The 14594-nt window shown below is 58.6% G+C and overlaps 2 protein-coding genes across 3 annotated transcripts in view; both read left to right on the top strand.

Moving 5' to 3' along the window:
• Positions 1-9652, top strand: part of PRPF6 (pre-mRNA processing factor 6) — a 46991-nt gene extending 37339 nt beyond the window's left edge. The window contains exons 14-21 of the mRNA XM_027046748.2: positions 1050-1188; positions 2955-3074; positions 3632-3808; positions 4281-4414; positions 5144-5235; positions 6484-6598; positions 8625-8751; positions 9374-9652. Coding sequence (XP_026902549.1) covers positions 1050-1188; positions 2955-3074; positions 3632-3808; positions 4281-4414; positions 5144-5235; positions 6484-6598; positions 8625-8751; positions 9374-9526 — 1057 coding nt within the window. The 3' untranslated portion in view covers positions 9527-9652. The remainder of the gene's footprint in view (positions 1-1049; positions 1189-2954; positions 3075-3631; positions 3809-4280; positions 4415-5143; positions 5236-6483; positions 6599-8624; positions 8752-9373) is intronic.
• Positions 9653-11178: 1526 nt separating this feature from the next.
• Positions 11179-14315, top strand: CA3H20orf204 (chromosome A3 C20orf204 homolog). 2 transcript variants are annotated; one of them, XM_053199679.1, is made up of 5 exons: positions 11179-11591; positions 11727-11877; positions 13321-13581; positions 13671-13826; positions 13965-14315. In XM_053199679.1, exons 2-5 carry the CDS (start codon positions 11875-11877, stop codon positions 14130-14132), a joined length of 588 nt encoding a protein of 195 aa, XP_053055654.1. In that variant the 5' UTR covers positions 11179-11591; positions 11727-11874; the 3' UTR covers positions 14133-14315. The 2 variants fall into 2 exon arrangements, with proteins under 2 accessions (XP_053055654.1, XP_014926278.2); XM_015070792.3 differs by having other exon boundaries at positions 11179-11877.
• Positions 14316-14594: the final 279 nt, after the last annotated feature.

Raw genomic sequence — 14594 nt, 5'->3', positions numbered from 1 at the left:
CATCCAGGCCCTCCGCTGCTCTTTCCTGTGCTGGGGCGGGGGGACAGGCCTTGCTCATTCCAGCAGGGCTTTTGCTGGGAGCATCCAGCCCCTTTCTCTTTCCTTTCCCGGCATTGTTGAATCTCAGTCTGGTCAGGGTGTTTTCCCATGTGTGTTGCTGAGGCTTTTGTCTCCTCCCCACTCTCACCATCTGGTTTAGTGTTTTGGAGTGGACTCATCTGAGGCTGCTTTGAGATGACCGTGCTGGCTCACTCTGTACAAGTTCACCTGTGACAGTCCCAAGTCCAGAGCAGGGCCTCTCCTGCTGGGTGTGGTCTGTGGACGTGCCTCACTGGCACTGCTCCTCTTGGGCCCTGGGCGTGGGGCAGCCCCCTCCCCGGCTCTGGCACCCTTCCTGTCCGGCTGACTCGTGGCATGGAATGGCACGAGGGGCTCAGGGTCTGGGGTCCTGGCTCTGGTGTCATCTGGGAAGCATGCTGCAGACTTTCTTGGGCTTCTCTCCACACAGAGTGAGTCCTTCGTCTTGCTGCCGAGGCCCAGAGAGCTTGTGTGCCAGGCGGTGCAACAGGGGTGGTGGCCACCTGAGGGTTGGGGGCTTCCCACTTGATACCCAGGCTGGCGGTATTGTTGCTCGGTAGTGACCAAAAGAAGTTTCTTCCAATAAGACCATTTCTTTGGATGCCAGAGAACAGATTCTGGGTCATAATCTTTATCAGCAGATCTGTGGTTAAAGATGAAAAGAGCTCTCCTGTCACCCAGACTGTGAAGTTGTCACTCCCCTCAGGACCCATGGCTATGAAAGGGTCCCTTGAGAAGTTCCTCCATCAGGCTTAGCTATTTAACAATGCATGCTTTGTAGCACCCTCCTCGGTAGTTGATTTTAGAACCTTTATGAAGAGAAAAGATTTCCCCACACTCTCCCCATTGTAAAATTTGGTAAATCATTTATAGCACCGAACTTTGGAGCAGTAACTGTCTTTTCAGCACCCAGGCTGACGCTGTGAGCACCCTGCATGCTCTGGTGGTGACTGTGGCCCTCTGTCTTTCAGGGAGTCCTTGGAGGCACTCCTGCAGAGGGCTGTGGCCCATTGCCCCAAAGCGGAGGTGCTGTGGCTTATGGGCGCCAAGTCCAAGTGGCTAGCAGGGGATGTGCCTGCGGCAAGGAGCATCCTGGCTCTGGCCTTCCAGGTGGGTTGAGGGGTCCGCTGGGCTGCCAGGGGGCGTGTGCTCTTGAACCCCCACCTCAGTGCCTGTCGAGGCCCGAGGGCTGCAGCGTGCATGTGCCCTTGAGCCCTCCCCCTGCTCATTGACGGGAGCTGACCTGAGAGAGGAGAAGTGAGTTGGTCCTGATGCACCAGACTCGGCTGCTCTATGGGCAGCTGGGGTCCTGAGGGGGCCCAAGAGTAGGAGGATGGCCAGCTGGCAGACCTACCTCTTGGTCATGGCCATTCAGTGTAACCATGGGCCAAATATTCCAGAACACAGAGCACGGGGCAAGCAGGCGACATTCCCCAGGTGAGTGGAGCAGTAGCCAGATACAGCCATTTCTCACAGGAGAGCACATGTGAGAATTGGATTGTTCCGTCCCTGTACTCTGAACACAGGATGCGCACAGAGGCCACTCGTGGGCCTCCTGGTGCTGCTGGGCCCTTAGGTGGTTGGGATTACATTCAGACGGCTACACCTAGCCAAGCTTCTCTTTGGGCTGGTGTCATGACCCGGGCAGCGTGCGGTTAGCAGTTAGCATGCTTAATGTGTTTTAACTTTCATTCCAGCAGAGCTAACCCACGGTGTTTTTGGTTTTTGGGTTTTTTTAAATGTTTATTTATTATTGAGAGACAGAGAGAGACAGAACATTAGCGTAGGAGGGGCAGAGAGAGGGGGAGACACAGGATCCAAAGCAGGCTCCAGGCTCCGAGCTGTCAGCACAGAGCCCAACGTGGGGCTCAAACTCACAAACCGCGAGACCATGACCTGAACCAAAGTCGGACACGTAACCAACTGAGCCCCCCAGGTGCCCCCCCATGGTGTTATGTTAGTTTTGGGAAGTGTGCAGTACAGCGATTCAACACTTCTCATGTTATTCAGTGCTCGTAGCAGCCATGTTTATAAACTGTTGAGTGCTGTGTAAACATCAGTGTGTTGTTGTAACCCTGACTAGCGTAATTAAGTTTGTCCTTCCCTGAGTAAATGCCACGAGAGGAGCCTGGCTGGTATCTGGCCTTTTGCTTTTTCCTGTCCGTTGGAGGACAGTCACATGTTCAGGACGCTCCTTCTGTCTGAGCCATCACCGCATTCTCCCGCCATCTGCCTGGGCACCGCTGCCAGTCCCCAGCACCACCCTCCAGGTGCCCTCTCCTTTCCCTGCTGGTCACTCTGGGGCTGTTGATGAGGTCTGTGATGCAGCCAGGCGAGTGTGCTTTCAGAAGGCCGCGAGTGTAGCACCCGTGTGTCTGCTGGATTCTCGTTGGTACGTGACCCAGTCCTAGCCCTTGGGAGCCTTCCACGCCATCAGTGATGCCCTGGGCATCATTCTTTCCTGCTCACACAGACACACCGAGATGGCCAGTCCCTTGTCACCAGGCTTGGGAACAGGGTTGGGTATGGCAGATCCACATGGGTAGAACGTGAGCGAGCCATTCCAGCTTTGAGAGGCCACTCAGGGAAGCCTGCAACCAGGGGGTGAGCCGGTGCCCCTGGCTGCAGCTCAGGGTGGGTCCTGGAGAAGACGGCTCTCCAGCTGCTGGTGGTGTTGCCTGAGTGCCTAGAAAATGGGCTGGCTTGTTTTCAGGTGGGTCAGCACTCTTGGGCCGGACCCTGCTCTGTCATCTGTTAGTCCTGGAATCAGACTGCCCTGCAGCAGAGTGAGGCCCGGCCTGGTGCCCAGGCTAGCTGCTCTTGATTAAGTTAATCTAGCCCTGGCCACTTTGTTCTGATCCCATCTCTCCCTCCAGGCCAACCCCAACAGCGAGGAGATCTGGCTGGCCGCTGTGAAGCTGGAATCCGAGAACAATGAGTATGAGCGTGCCCGGCGGCTACTGGCCAAGGCACGGAGCAGCGCACCCACTGCCCGGGTGAGCGGGGCGTTGGGGCCATACTGGGTCCCTGGGGCCTGTGGTGTCCGGAAGGTGCGAGGTGCCACCTAAAGCTGTGGTACTCTTGGCTTATTGGTTCATACTTGACTGCGGGGTGTATTTGTGTTTTTGATGTTTATTTATTTTTGAGAGAGACAGAGACAGAACGTGAGTGGGTTGGGACAGAGAGGGAGGCACAGAATCGGAAGCAGGCTCCTGGCTCCGAGCTGTCAGCACAGAGCCCAACACGGGGCTCGAACCCACGAGCTGTGAGATCATGACCTGAGTCAAAGTCGGATGCTCAACCAACTGAGCCACCTAGGCGCCCCGTATTTGTGGTTTTCGACGCCCACCTTGTTCCAAAGGATGTGAAACAGCTTACAGAGGTCCATAAAACACAGCAGGATGAGTGGCATTTAAGGGGAGCTGTAGTGTAAAGCGTGTATTGTGAAGGTGCCGTCCTTCCAGGGCACAGCGCTAGACGTCGCCGTGCCGTCCAGACAGGTGGTCAGGGCGGGAGCAGGGGCTGCTTAACAGCGTGTCTGGTTGTCTTGCAGGTGTTCATGAAGTCTGTGAAGCTGGAGTGGGTGCTGGGGAACATTGCGGCTGCCCAGGAGCTGTGTGAGGAGGCCCTGAAGCACTATGAGGACTTCCCTAAGCTGTGGATGATGAAGGGGCAGATCGAGGAGCAGGAGGAGTTGGTGGAGAAGGCTCGGGAAGCCTACAGCCAGGGGGTGAGCTGGTGCCCCTGGCTGCAGCTACGAGCTGACTCTTGGAGACTGGACGCCTGGCCTCAGGGTGTCATTACGCCTCGCCTTGCTCAGGAATTGGAGGCCCAGCGGGCAGTGATTCACTTGGGCCCCAGCTGGTAGCGTGGTAGCAGGGCCAGACCCTGGTCCCCTCACTCAGACCCGTGTTTTTCCTTCCACAGAGCTGTGTGCCCCACATTCAGTCAAGTGCAGGTTATAGCACAGTTAACGTACAGGCGGCCATGTGTGCGCCCCACACGCATGCATGTGTGCACAGCCACGTAGTAAACATACGCTTGTACACAGCACTGCCGTGCACGTGAAACCCCACACCCAGACCTGAAATGGGCAGGTGGCTGTGGACATAGGCATCCCTGACTCCCGGCCCAGGAGCCTGCCACAGCTGTCACAGCGCCTCCCTGACACCAGCCAATCCCTCTCTTCTTTGTTGCTGCAGTTGAAAAAATGTCCCCACTCCACCCCTCTATGGCTGTTGCTTTCTCGGCTGGAGGAGAAGGTTGGGCAGCTGACCCGCGCTCGGGCCATTTTGGAGAAGTCTCGCCTGAAGAACCCAAAGAACCCCGGCCTGTGGTGAGTCCCGGCGAGCCGGGCGCGCCCCTCAGAGGGGCTGTGCTCCCTCAGTCGCTCGTGCAGACTCATTTGTGCAGTGTTTCCAGCTCAGGCTCCGTGAGAAGGGTGGCAGGTGCTGGCTGGGAGGAAGCACAGTCCCTGTCTTGGGAGGGTCCAGCTCGGATGGGCTCCATTTACAAACAGGCCTGCACATAGTGGGGTGCAGTTTCATTCGTGCTCTAGTAGAAGGCGCCCAGGGGAGCCAGGAGCTAACGATGGGGGATCAGGGGTGGATGAGGCCGAGGAAGTGCATCCCACAGCGGAGGTGGCATCTGGACAGGGCTTTAAGGGTGAACAGGAAGTTGTCAGGCAAGGATGGCATTCTGTCTGTAGGAAACAGCGTCGCAGGGCTGCAGTGTAGCTGTTGCCAAAGGAGACCCCAGAGAGTTGGGCAGGTCCTGGATGCCGCCGCTGTGGTGCCCAGCCATCCTGGGAGCACCAGCATGCCCTTGCCCTCCATGTCTGCTTGTGCCTACATGATGTCAGGGTCCAGGCCTCGGCTAGGGTGGCTGCTGGCAGGCCTGATGGCGGGGTGGGCACGAGTGCCTTGCGTCTCTGGTGGACGAGCTGTGCTTGGCAGGGCAGGTGGCTCTGGCCACGGTGGCTTCCCAGGAGCTTCGAGAACTGTTAGGCTTGCCATTGGGCTTCAGTGGATGGGGTCTGACTTGTCCTTTGGGCCTCTCTCCTCAGGTTGGAGTCTGTCAGGCTGGAGTACCGCGCAGGGCTGAAGAACATCGCCAACACGCTCATGGCCAAGGCGCTCCAGGAGTGCCCCAACTCCGGTAAGGGACTTCCCGGCTTCCCAGACTTGCCAGGCAGCAGCAGTTCCTGGGGGAGTGGGTCTCGGGGTTCAGACACCCTATTAAAGTGTTTTGTTTGTCGGAGTTTCAGCTGCACCTGATCTTTCAGACATTTGAACTAAATCCCCAGTCCCAGTTGTTGTGGGTTTGACTTCGTGTTCTGGTTCACTACCATTACTTTTTCTTCTGAAACTTAACTTCTGTTATCTTACTTTGCATTTATTTTTTTTTTTATTTTTATTTTTTTCCAACGTTTATTTATTTTTGGGACAGAGAGAGACAGAACATGAACGGGGGAGGGGCAGAGAGAGAGGGAGACACAGAATCGGAAACAGGCTCCAGGCTCTGAGCCATCAGCCCAGAGCCTGACGCGGGGCTCGAACTCACGGACCGCGAGATCGTGACCTGGCTGAAGTCGGACGCTTAACCGACGGCGCCACCCAGGCGCCCCACTTTGCATTTAAACATACGTGCACTGTGAACAGATTTGGGGTAAAAAAAAATATATATATATATATTAAAACTCACCTTTAAGTCACTTTTGACTTATTTGTATTGTCATAACTTGTGTTCTTGCACAAAACCCAAGTCCTGTGTGTTTAGTGTTGTCCCTTGTTTTATTTTGAGAGACAGAGAGAGAGAGAGAGAGAGAGCAAGTGGGGGAGAGGCAGAGAGCAAGAGGGAGAGAGAGAGAATCTCAGGCAGGCTCCACACTGTCATTGCAGAGCCCGACGTAGGGCTCGAACCCACAAACCGTGAGATCACGACCTGAGCTGAAATCAAGAGTCGGACGCTTAACCGACTGAGCTGCCCGGGTGCCCCGGGACTTGTTTTAAAGTTGAAAGTGCCTGTGTAGATATATGCCAGAAATCTACGATGCACCTATTGGTCAATTTGAATCTTTGTTAGTATTTCTGATTTTTTTGTTGTAATCCTTAGATAGGAAATTATGGAGTCAGTGGGAGTGAACCTTGAAGGTTTTGGGTACTGCCTACCTAGTCATTGCCAGAACTTTGTCTGGCCTGTGCCATCAGAGCTGCTGTGGGGCAGGTGGTCAGTGCAGCCTTTGCGGCTCTCCCCCAGACATGTGGGAGGCCGTAGCCATGGTCTGAGGACACCCCGGGTTAGAATGTTGGCAGGCCCATCTCGGGGCAGCCTATGCACGGATGGGCCGTGTCTGAAAGCAGAGGTGGGGGTCTGAGGTGTGGCATCCTTGTGTCTGAATTTTAGGTGTCCTGTGGTCTGAAGCCATTTTTCTTGAGGCAAGGCCCCAGAGGAAGACCAAGAGTGTCGACGCCCTGAAGAAGTGTGAGCACGACCCCCACGTGCTCCTGGCTGTGGCCAAGTGAGTGAGGGGCCCTTGTGGGGTTGCTGACCCTTCGGGACCTGATGGGATCTCTTAGGGTCCTTGGCCACCAGCATTCCACAATGAAGCACTTCTGCTTTGACCCAAGGCAGGCACATCTCCAGGGAGAGGCCATGCGGATAGGTGCTGTCCCAATGGTCTGCGCTGCCCCTGCCCCTGCCCCACAGATAGGCTGCTTCCTCTGAGCCCCGCCCTCCTTCCCTCTGTCCTGGGATCCTTCTGACGGGACTGCTCTCAGTCTGGGCACTTTTTGGTTTACACATACACGTGTCCTACGTCGAAAGACAGAGACAAACTTGCTGACATTGGTCCACATGGAATTTAGTAAGCAAGACTCCTTTGGCTCAAAGGGCTATAAGCAAGGAAATTATCTTTCTCGCGTTATCGTGAGAAAGCAGACACTTTCACCTTGGTGACCTTGGGGACAATCCAGGGTCCATCAGTCAGGCCCAATCAGTGTGCCTGCAGGTGTGGAGGTGGCCATGCCAGAGACCATCTTTCCTTTGGGTTGCATGGTCTCAAGGGCAACAGGAGGTCAGCGAGTGACCTCACACCATCAGCTCATATGTTGGGTGCTGGGTCAGAGGCTCCCTGGGGTGGCCTGCGGTGTGGGAGGTGTGGGAGGGAGTTCGGGGCCTCGGCAAGATTAAGTGAGGTTACGGCCGACGCGTGGGGGGCCTGCGAGCAGGGTAGGGGCTGCGTATGCTCAGAGGAGGCCGGGAGGTGACCGTGTTTGCGGTGGGGGGCATCAGAAGGAGCCTTGGCTGGGCTCCCGGGACTGCTGCTCAGGCCTCCCCTTGCGGAGGTGGCATATGTGCCCAGGAGCCCCTGCGTGCTGTTGCTGCCCAAGCGGGAGTCTGGCCCATCCCGAGGCATGCGCAGGTGGTGTCGGCCCCACTTCCTCAGGTCCTCCCGGGCACCTCCCCTCCAGCGGCTTTGAGGCTGAGGACGCTGCACGTGGAGGCTTCCCTCCGGCTCCTGAGGCCCGGCTTGGGCCCGCCCGGGGCCCCCTTCTGCCCTGGGCTTCCGCCTCCCAGAAGGGCTGCTCTGTTTGATGCTCTGATAGGGCAGCCGTAAAACCTCATAAAAGGCTTTGCTAAAGCAAATAAGTCACTCCTTGCTGTTCCCAGGTTCGTGTCCTGTGAACCTCCTATCTGAGTTTGTGCTCTTTAAGTCATAGTTTATCTAACACCCAGCAATTAAGAATACCACAGGGCTTAAAAAACAATCAAGCTATCAGAGCATGAAATTACTCCGTTTTGTAACTGAGACCAGCCCACACAGCCGCCCTGAATGGCGTGTCAGTGGTGTGGCGGTCTGCTTTTATGCCTGTGGCCACAGAGGACACTGGGACTGGGCGGATGGTGGAAGCCACTCAGGGTCTCAGCTGTCAAAGAGTGCTGCCCCAGTGTCCTTCCCCCCTCTTGCCTTCCACCTTCCCTGACGTGTAGGGGAAGGTGCTCACAGGTCCTTCAGTGGGTTTCTGGTGTCCTCGCTTGAAGCTTCCAGCGTGGGCCTGGTTTGCAGGTGTCTGCGTCTGCTGTGGGCCCGAGTTCTGGTGCTGAGCCTAGGCCCAGCTTGTCCGTGCTGGCTGGGTCCCTGCCAGGGACTGCATCGTGGGGCAGATGCTCCAGAAGGAATCTATTGAGGAGCTGACTTCACTGAACTTTCCCTAATTAAAGTCTTAACTTTTTGTAAGGTTTCCTTTCATCTTCTTGTATCTTACCCAGAGGAAACTAATAACTTAAAGGAGTTTGGAATTCTTGCTCTGTGTGGACTTTTTCAAGAAACAATCTGATTAGACCCTTGAAGGACAGTTGCAGGTTAGTGGTGGGAGCGATACCCAGGTAGCCGGGCCCCATTCCTCAGCTCTCCTGTTGGGAGCTCAGGGGCTCGCCAGGGAGAGGATCGACCTGATGTTGCCAGAGCTGGCTCCCCACCACCCCTCAGGCACCATCAGACGTGGCCACTTACGCTGGGTCCCTGAACTTATGCTTGCGGACAGGCTGTTCTGGAGTGAGCGGAAGATCACCAAAGCCAGGGAGTGGTTCCACCGCACGGTGAAGATCGACTCGGACCTGGGGGACGCCTGGGCGTTCTTCTACAAGTTTGAGCTGCAGCATGGCACAGAGGTGAGGTGTGGCTGCCTGCTGCTCTCCACCCCCACCTCTGGGCAATGGGTGGGTGGAGGGGAGAGGCACAGGGGTCCCTCCTGACGGTATTTGCTTCTGCGTCTGCTTTCTCGTTACAGCCTTTAGCCTCTTAACCTGAAATGTAGATGTTGGGGTGATTTTAAGTGGTCTGTTAGCATCTCTGATGAGTTGGTTGGTGACTGGGGCGTGGGGTCACAGTAGAAATGGGGATGGGATTCAAGCCCTGATGATTGTCCTGCCTGGGCGAGTTCTGTCCTACTGGACATGAGCCTGGGGGGGCCTGGGCAGCAGCATCCCCCCCCCCCCCCCCACACACAATGCTTAGTGTTGTCACAGCTGTCCTGGAGTCCCCATGGGAAGTGGAAGCCGTGCCCCATGGGGTCTGGGAAGCTGCTCGGGGTACTTGTGTGAGGCACACACTTGGTCTCGACTGGGCTCAGCACCTGCGTGCCATCAGTGCTGCAGCGGGGCACCTCAGACACCACTTGTGCCCCCCTGCCCTCCAGCTCCAGGGCCGTGGGGCCGGGCAAGCGTGGTGGGGCGCGTGTGAGGGGCAGCCTGGGAGGAGCCCCGTCTCAAGTGCCCTGTGGTCCTTGCCCAGGAGCAGCGGGAGGAGGTGAGGAGGCGCTGTGAGAACGCGGAGCCACGGCACGGGGAGCTGTGGTGTGCTGTGTCCAAGGACATCGCCAACTGGCAGAGGAAGATTGGGGAGATCCTAGTGCTGGTGGCAGCCCACATCAAGAACACCTTCTGACCCTCCGGTGCCTGTAGGGGGCGGCCCTCAGGACAGCGCGTAGAGGAGCGTGTGGTAGTGACAAGGGGGTGGAAGGGGCCCTGAGCCACCCATCCTGCTCTTTAATTAAAGGTTTTCCAGATAGCCTGTCGGGGTTGGTGACCTGCTGGTTTTGTCTGCGCCATTCTCCCCTGCCTTCCCGTAGGTGCTTTGGCTGCCCCCGTGTGCTCTCAGGCCGCGTCCTGGGCTCACTAGGGCTCTTGGAGACAGCCTGAACCCTGCAGGGGAAGCCGTGGGACCCCCTGAGATTCTGTGGGAAGGGAGGGGCGGTGCACGTTCTGGGAACAGCTGGGGCTCCCCCGGGCATCTCCCAGGTCTGCCTGCCAGGGTAAGTGACCGTCCTGCGTGAGTGCAGACAGCGGGCCCAACTTCCTAAAGTGGCTCCCAAGTGTGTTGCTAGGGGCTCATGGGGAGGCCCCTCGGGTGTGTGTCGGAAAGAAATGTTACCGGTAAGAGCTTTTCTCATATTTGCTCATGGCATTATTTTTATAATCAATAATGTATAATCAATTTTGTTCTAAAACACCTGTAAGTCCTCATCTCTGGATTGAAAAATGCATAACCTGGGAGACTTAGCATATTTGCACTGTTTATGCTGTGTGAGGATAAAGGACTTCCTCATACTTTGGACCCCTGTGTGTGTGTTCAACTGGAAACCAGCAGATTCTCTTCGAAGGGGTGTGTCAGCCATGGCTGCAGACATCTGGCCAGAGGTCGTGGGTTGTCCAGAGGCTGTGGGCCAAGGAGAGGAGATGCTACTTGTTACGTATGGTGACGAGGGGAGTAGCTGGCAGCCGTTCCCACACGCTCATGTTAGAGAAGATTCCAGACAGGCTGCTTGGTGCCTCTTGGTTCCTGGTGACACCAATGAGGAGACTGTTGTGGGGACCAGTCGCTGACCCACGGCTCAGCCCCCTCAAGGCAGCCAAGGTTGGGGAACACATGCCTCGATGTCAGCACCTGAGGCACGGGCAGCTGTGCCTAGAGAGTCAGGCCCTGCTGGGTCCGCCTCTGGTGTTCTGGGAGCCACAAGGACACTGCCATCCCAGAGTAGGGGAGGGACCACCCCCGTGGCCTGGATCCTACTCCCAGACTGTGAATCTGGAAATGCTGCTTCTGCTTCTCACTTGAGGTGGGCCAGGCCTGAGGAGCAGAGCAGGGAGGTTCACAGGGTCTTTGGGGTTTCCTTCTGTCTCATGGAGGAGGCGGGAGGGATCCGGCCCGGTACATTTATCACATCGAAGAGATACTCGTGGAGTTTTAGGAGGTTGAAAGCCAGCCTATTCCTGTACAGACCTAGAAACCGAGGCCCAGGGAGGAACGGTGACTTGGCTGTAGTCACAGGGGCTGCTGGCAGCTTCTGTGCTCTGAGTTGGATGTGGCTTCTCCTGGACACATTTCTGAACTCAGTGTCGGGTGCGGCCTTCTGCAGAGCCCTTGGAATGTTCCAGAGCACCTGGATCATCCAGTGTGGATATCTCCTCCTTTGCGTGGGGGTTGTTTGCTTTGAGGTGGTTAAACGACTTTTCTCCCTGGGACAGATGTACCTCAGCTTGTCTCCAGCTGGGATTTCTTGAGCTCCAGCTCAAGGCAAGTCGGGTTCTGCCTTGGGCGAGTGGCCGTGACCTCCCCCAGCGAAAGACCCCCTCGGCCCAGGAGGGATGAGCAGTAGGAGAAGCCTGGGAAGCCCCTCACCAGGACCAGCTGGGGCAGGACCCCCCCCCCCCAGGACATCAGGGTGTGGGGGCTGGTGGCTGTGGCGAGTTAGGTCCAGCCCACCTGGTTCTGCTGGCAGCCGGGTTCCTGGGAGAGGCAGCACCTGCTGACCTCTGAGGAAGGCCCCAGTGGAGGGTGCAGACAGGCCCCTGGCCTCTTCTGGCTCCCCTACCCCAGCGGGCCCAGCATTGCTCGCTGGACACCCCCCCCAGCCCCCCCCCTCGACAGTACAGACCTTCTTGGGCCAATGGCTCAATCCAAGACCCGCTGGATGGGAAGAGAGCCCGCAGCTGCCGGGCTCCAGGGTCAGGTTAATTGAAGAAGCAATTGGATAGGAGGTGGGGAGAGGGAGGGGGTAGGGCTGGGGTTGTGGGGCCTCCCTCCCGCTCCCTCCCTCCTCTGCTCAGAGGAGCCAACTTCAAAAGCCTTGTCTGCCTGCCGCCAGCCTTCCCTGCTGTGTCCTGTCCTGGGAAGCCTGTTGGCCAGGCTTGGAGCAGGACTTGGAGTGGCAGCCACACTCCCTACCTGAGGACCCAGGATCATGTGCAAGGCCCACTGGCAGGAGTGAGGGAGGGCCTCACCCTCAGAGGCCCATGGTGAGCAGTGTGGGGCCAGTGGGGAGGGGGCTCACTCTGGTCGAGGGTTTGGGACCGAGCATAGTCCAGGGGAGGCTGCTTGAGCATCTGTCCCCTACTGGGAAACCTCCCTTGGTTCCCGTCACCTTGGCCTAGAGGGCCTGGCAGGCCTGGCCCTGGGTGCTCTTGCCTGTCCTTCCGGCAGTGGGGGGGGGGGGGGGGGGGGGGGAAGGGAGGGGGTCTGCCCGGCGGTGCCAGGGCTGCTCAGTTCTCACTGGCTGGGGTGGGGGACAGGCAGGCCTTCCTAGAGCTGGGCAGCCAATCTCCCCCATGTGGACAGCTCTCCACACCCACAGCTCTTGTTCTTGCTGTGACCTCTGACCCCACCCCCAGCATGCCTGGGGGCAGATTTGAGGAGGGGCCACAGCTAAAGGCACCCACTCCTCCTGCCAGTGCTGCACCCCAGGTCTCCAGCTCGGTCAGGCTCCCCTCCCAGGGCTGGGAAGCCGAGTCGAGTCCTGCGTCTCGCTGGGTTCACATGATTAATTTTCCAGTCGCTGTTTGGGAACTAGCCGGTCTTTCTCTTTGATGTTTGGGCTTCTAGGGGGAGGGTGGTGGTGGGTTTCTCCCCAAGCCAGCCCCTTCTGGAGGGGGAGGCTCGTGAAAGGGATGCCTGGTGGGGCACAATGTGGCCCCTTTCTCCCTTGCCTCTGGGGGATTCCCCAAGACTTCCCCCCCTCCTCAGAGGGGTGTGGCCTTGAGCTCTGAGCCCTCACCCCTGTCCTGGTTGGGCTGGAGGTGCAAGGGCACCCCATTTCCCATGGCTCTGGGGGTGGGTTAGTTCTGCCCCTGCTCTGGGGACCCAGAGGTGAGCAACGTTCTGGGGATCAGGGGGTGCTCATCAGGAGGAGAGAGCCTGGCTGTCTGGTGGGGACTGATGTCTGGGAGGTGTGGGGTTGAGTTAGGGGATAGTCAGGGGTGTAGCCATCCCGGCAGGTAGTGTTTCCCGCTGGACCCCTAGACCTAGGGGTCAGCCCTGCCCTCCAGTCTTGTGAGCCCCTAGTTCCCATGCACACAGAGCACAGAGTTCCTGCTCTGGAGCCCTCTGTCTCCTTCTTGGCCCCTCAGGGCTCAGTGGGCCTGCCTTCCCAGCCCGCCTCCCCCCACCCTCACCCTCACCCCTGGCCATCCTCCAGCCCGCCAATCTATGCATCAAGCATTGAGCTGTCTGGTTCGCAGGCCTACTATCCTTCCCTCAGACTTGAAACAGGAAGGGATTTGTCCTGCTAGACCCATGCTTGGGTGATGAATGGCACAGTGACCTTTCATTTTCTACTGTAGTTCAGAGAGTCCCTGGTGGCTGTGGTAGGGGGCCCGTCCAGAGCAAATTGCCTGAGGGGTTGCTGTAGGGCAGGTCTCCTCTGCCCGCCTGGGCACCCCACCCTGACCCCGTGTCCCTTCCAGGTGCCTCCCAAGCCTGCACTCTGGGCGCTCCTGCTGGCTCTGCTGGGGCTCGCACCGAGTCAGGCAGGGCTCCGCACCTGCAGCATCCCTGACGTGCTCCGCCACTACCGTGTGGTCATCTTTGAGGACCTGCAGGCTGCTGTGAGGCAGGTCGGGCCAGGCTCCCGACACCTCCATTTCATCCAGAAAAACCTGACTGGAGCTGCAGTCCTCGGATGGCGGGATCGGGATCGGGTGGGAGCTTCCTGCGGTGCCCAGAAGGTATGGGGGGAGACTCGCGCTGTTCCCCTCCGGGGCCTCCCCGTTGAGCTCCTCTCCTCAGCCCCCAATTTCCTCCCTTCCTTTCCCAGGAGCACGATATCCTGCTGTCCATTGCGTCCCTGGGTCGGACCCTGCGCAGGGTAGTGGCCCGGGGCCACCGCCGCGGGGCACTGGAGAAAGCCGCGTGGACTGTAGCCCTGCGCACCGAAGCAGTGATGCGGCGCCACTGCTGGATGATGCGCCAGGTGTGTGGGGCCAGACCCGGGTCCCTCCCCTTCCACAGGTCCCCTGAGCCTCCCACCGTCCCGATCTGTCCCCATCTGGGAGGGGGAGGGGAGGGCGCAGAGACCGTGGTCACTCGCTGACCTTTCTGCCCCTGACAGCGGAGGAGGAGCCGGTGGCCCAAGAGGCACCCTCCTCGGAGTCGCCGCAGCCGCAGCCGCAGCCGCAGCCGCAGCCGGAGGCGGCTCCTCCTGCGTGTCCTGGACACCGTCGCCACCTGCTGGGAGAAGCTCTTCGCGCTGCGTGCAGCAGCCTCCGAGGACTCGTAGCGCGTCCTGCGCAGGCCAGAGAAGAGCCATCGGGGCCGCGGGGCCTGGGAACGAGCTTCATTTGGTGACGACTGCCTCCTCTCCCTCTTGTTGGCTTACTCCTGGGCCCAGGCTCCTCCTTGTCATGGCCCTGGACATGCTCCAGGCACCTGGCCAGGACTCAATAAACTGCTGGTGCTGCGGTCTGGTCTTCTCTTCGCCTGCTGGGGTGGGGCCCACCACCCCTGGATCTGGGCCAGGAGCGGGCGCTGGGGGCAACAGGCCGCTTGGTAGGGGAACCAGGACTACCCGCCACACCTGGACGAGGCCGGCCCCCACCCCACCCCCCACCTTCCAGCTGCGCTCCCAGTCTCAGGCAGCAGGGGGCGAGTGGGGACGCTGGATGGGACTCCCCTAGGCTTGGGGGGGTGGATGGGGAGGGGCTCTATCGGGCCCTGAAATGTCCGGTTTCCGTCCTGCTCC

Source organism: Acinonyx jubatus, chromosome A3, assembly GCF_027475565.1.
Source record: "Acinonyx jubatus isolate Ajub_Pintada_27869175 chromosome A3, VMU_Ajub_asm_v1.0, whole genome shotgun sequence".
Classification (NCBI taxonomy): Eukaryota; Metazoa; Chordata; class Mammalia; order Carnivora; family Felidae; genus Acinonyx; species Acinonyx jubatus.
Note: the sequence above shows the minus strand (reverse complement) of the source record. Positions and strands in the feature narration are given on the sequence as shown.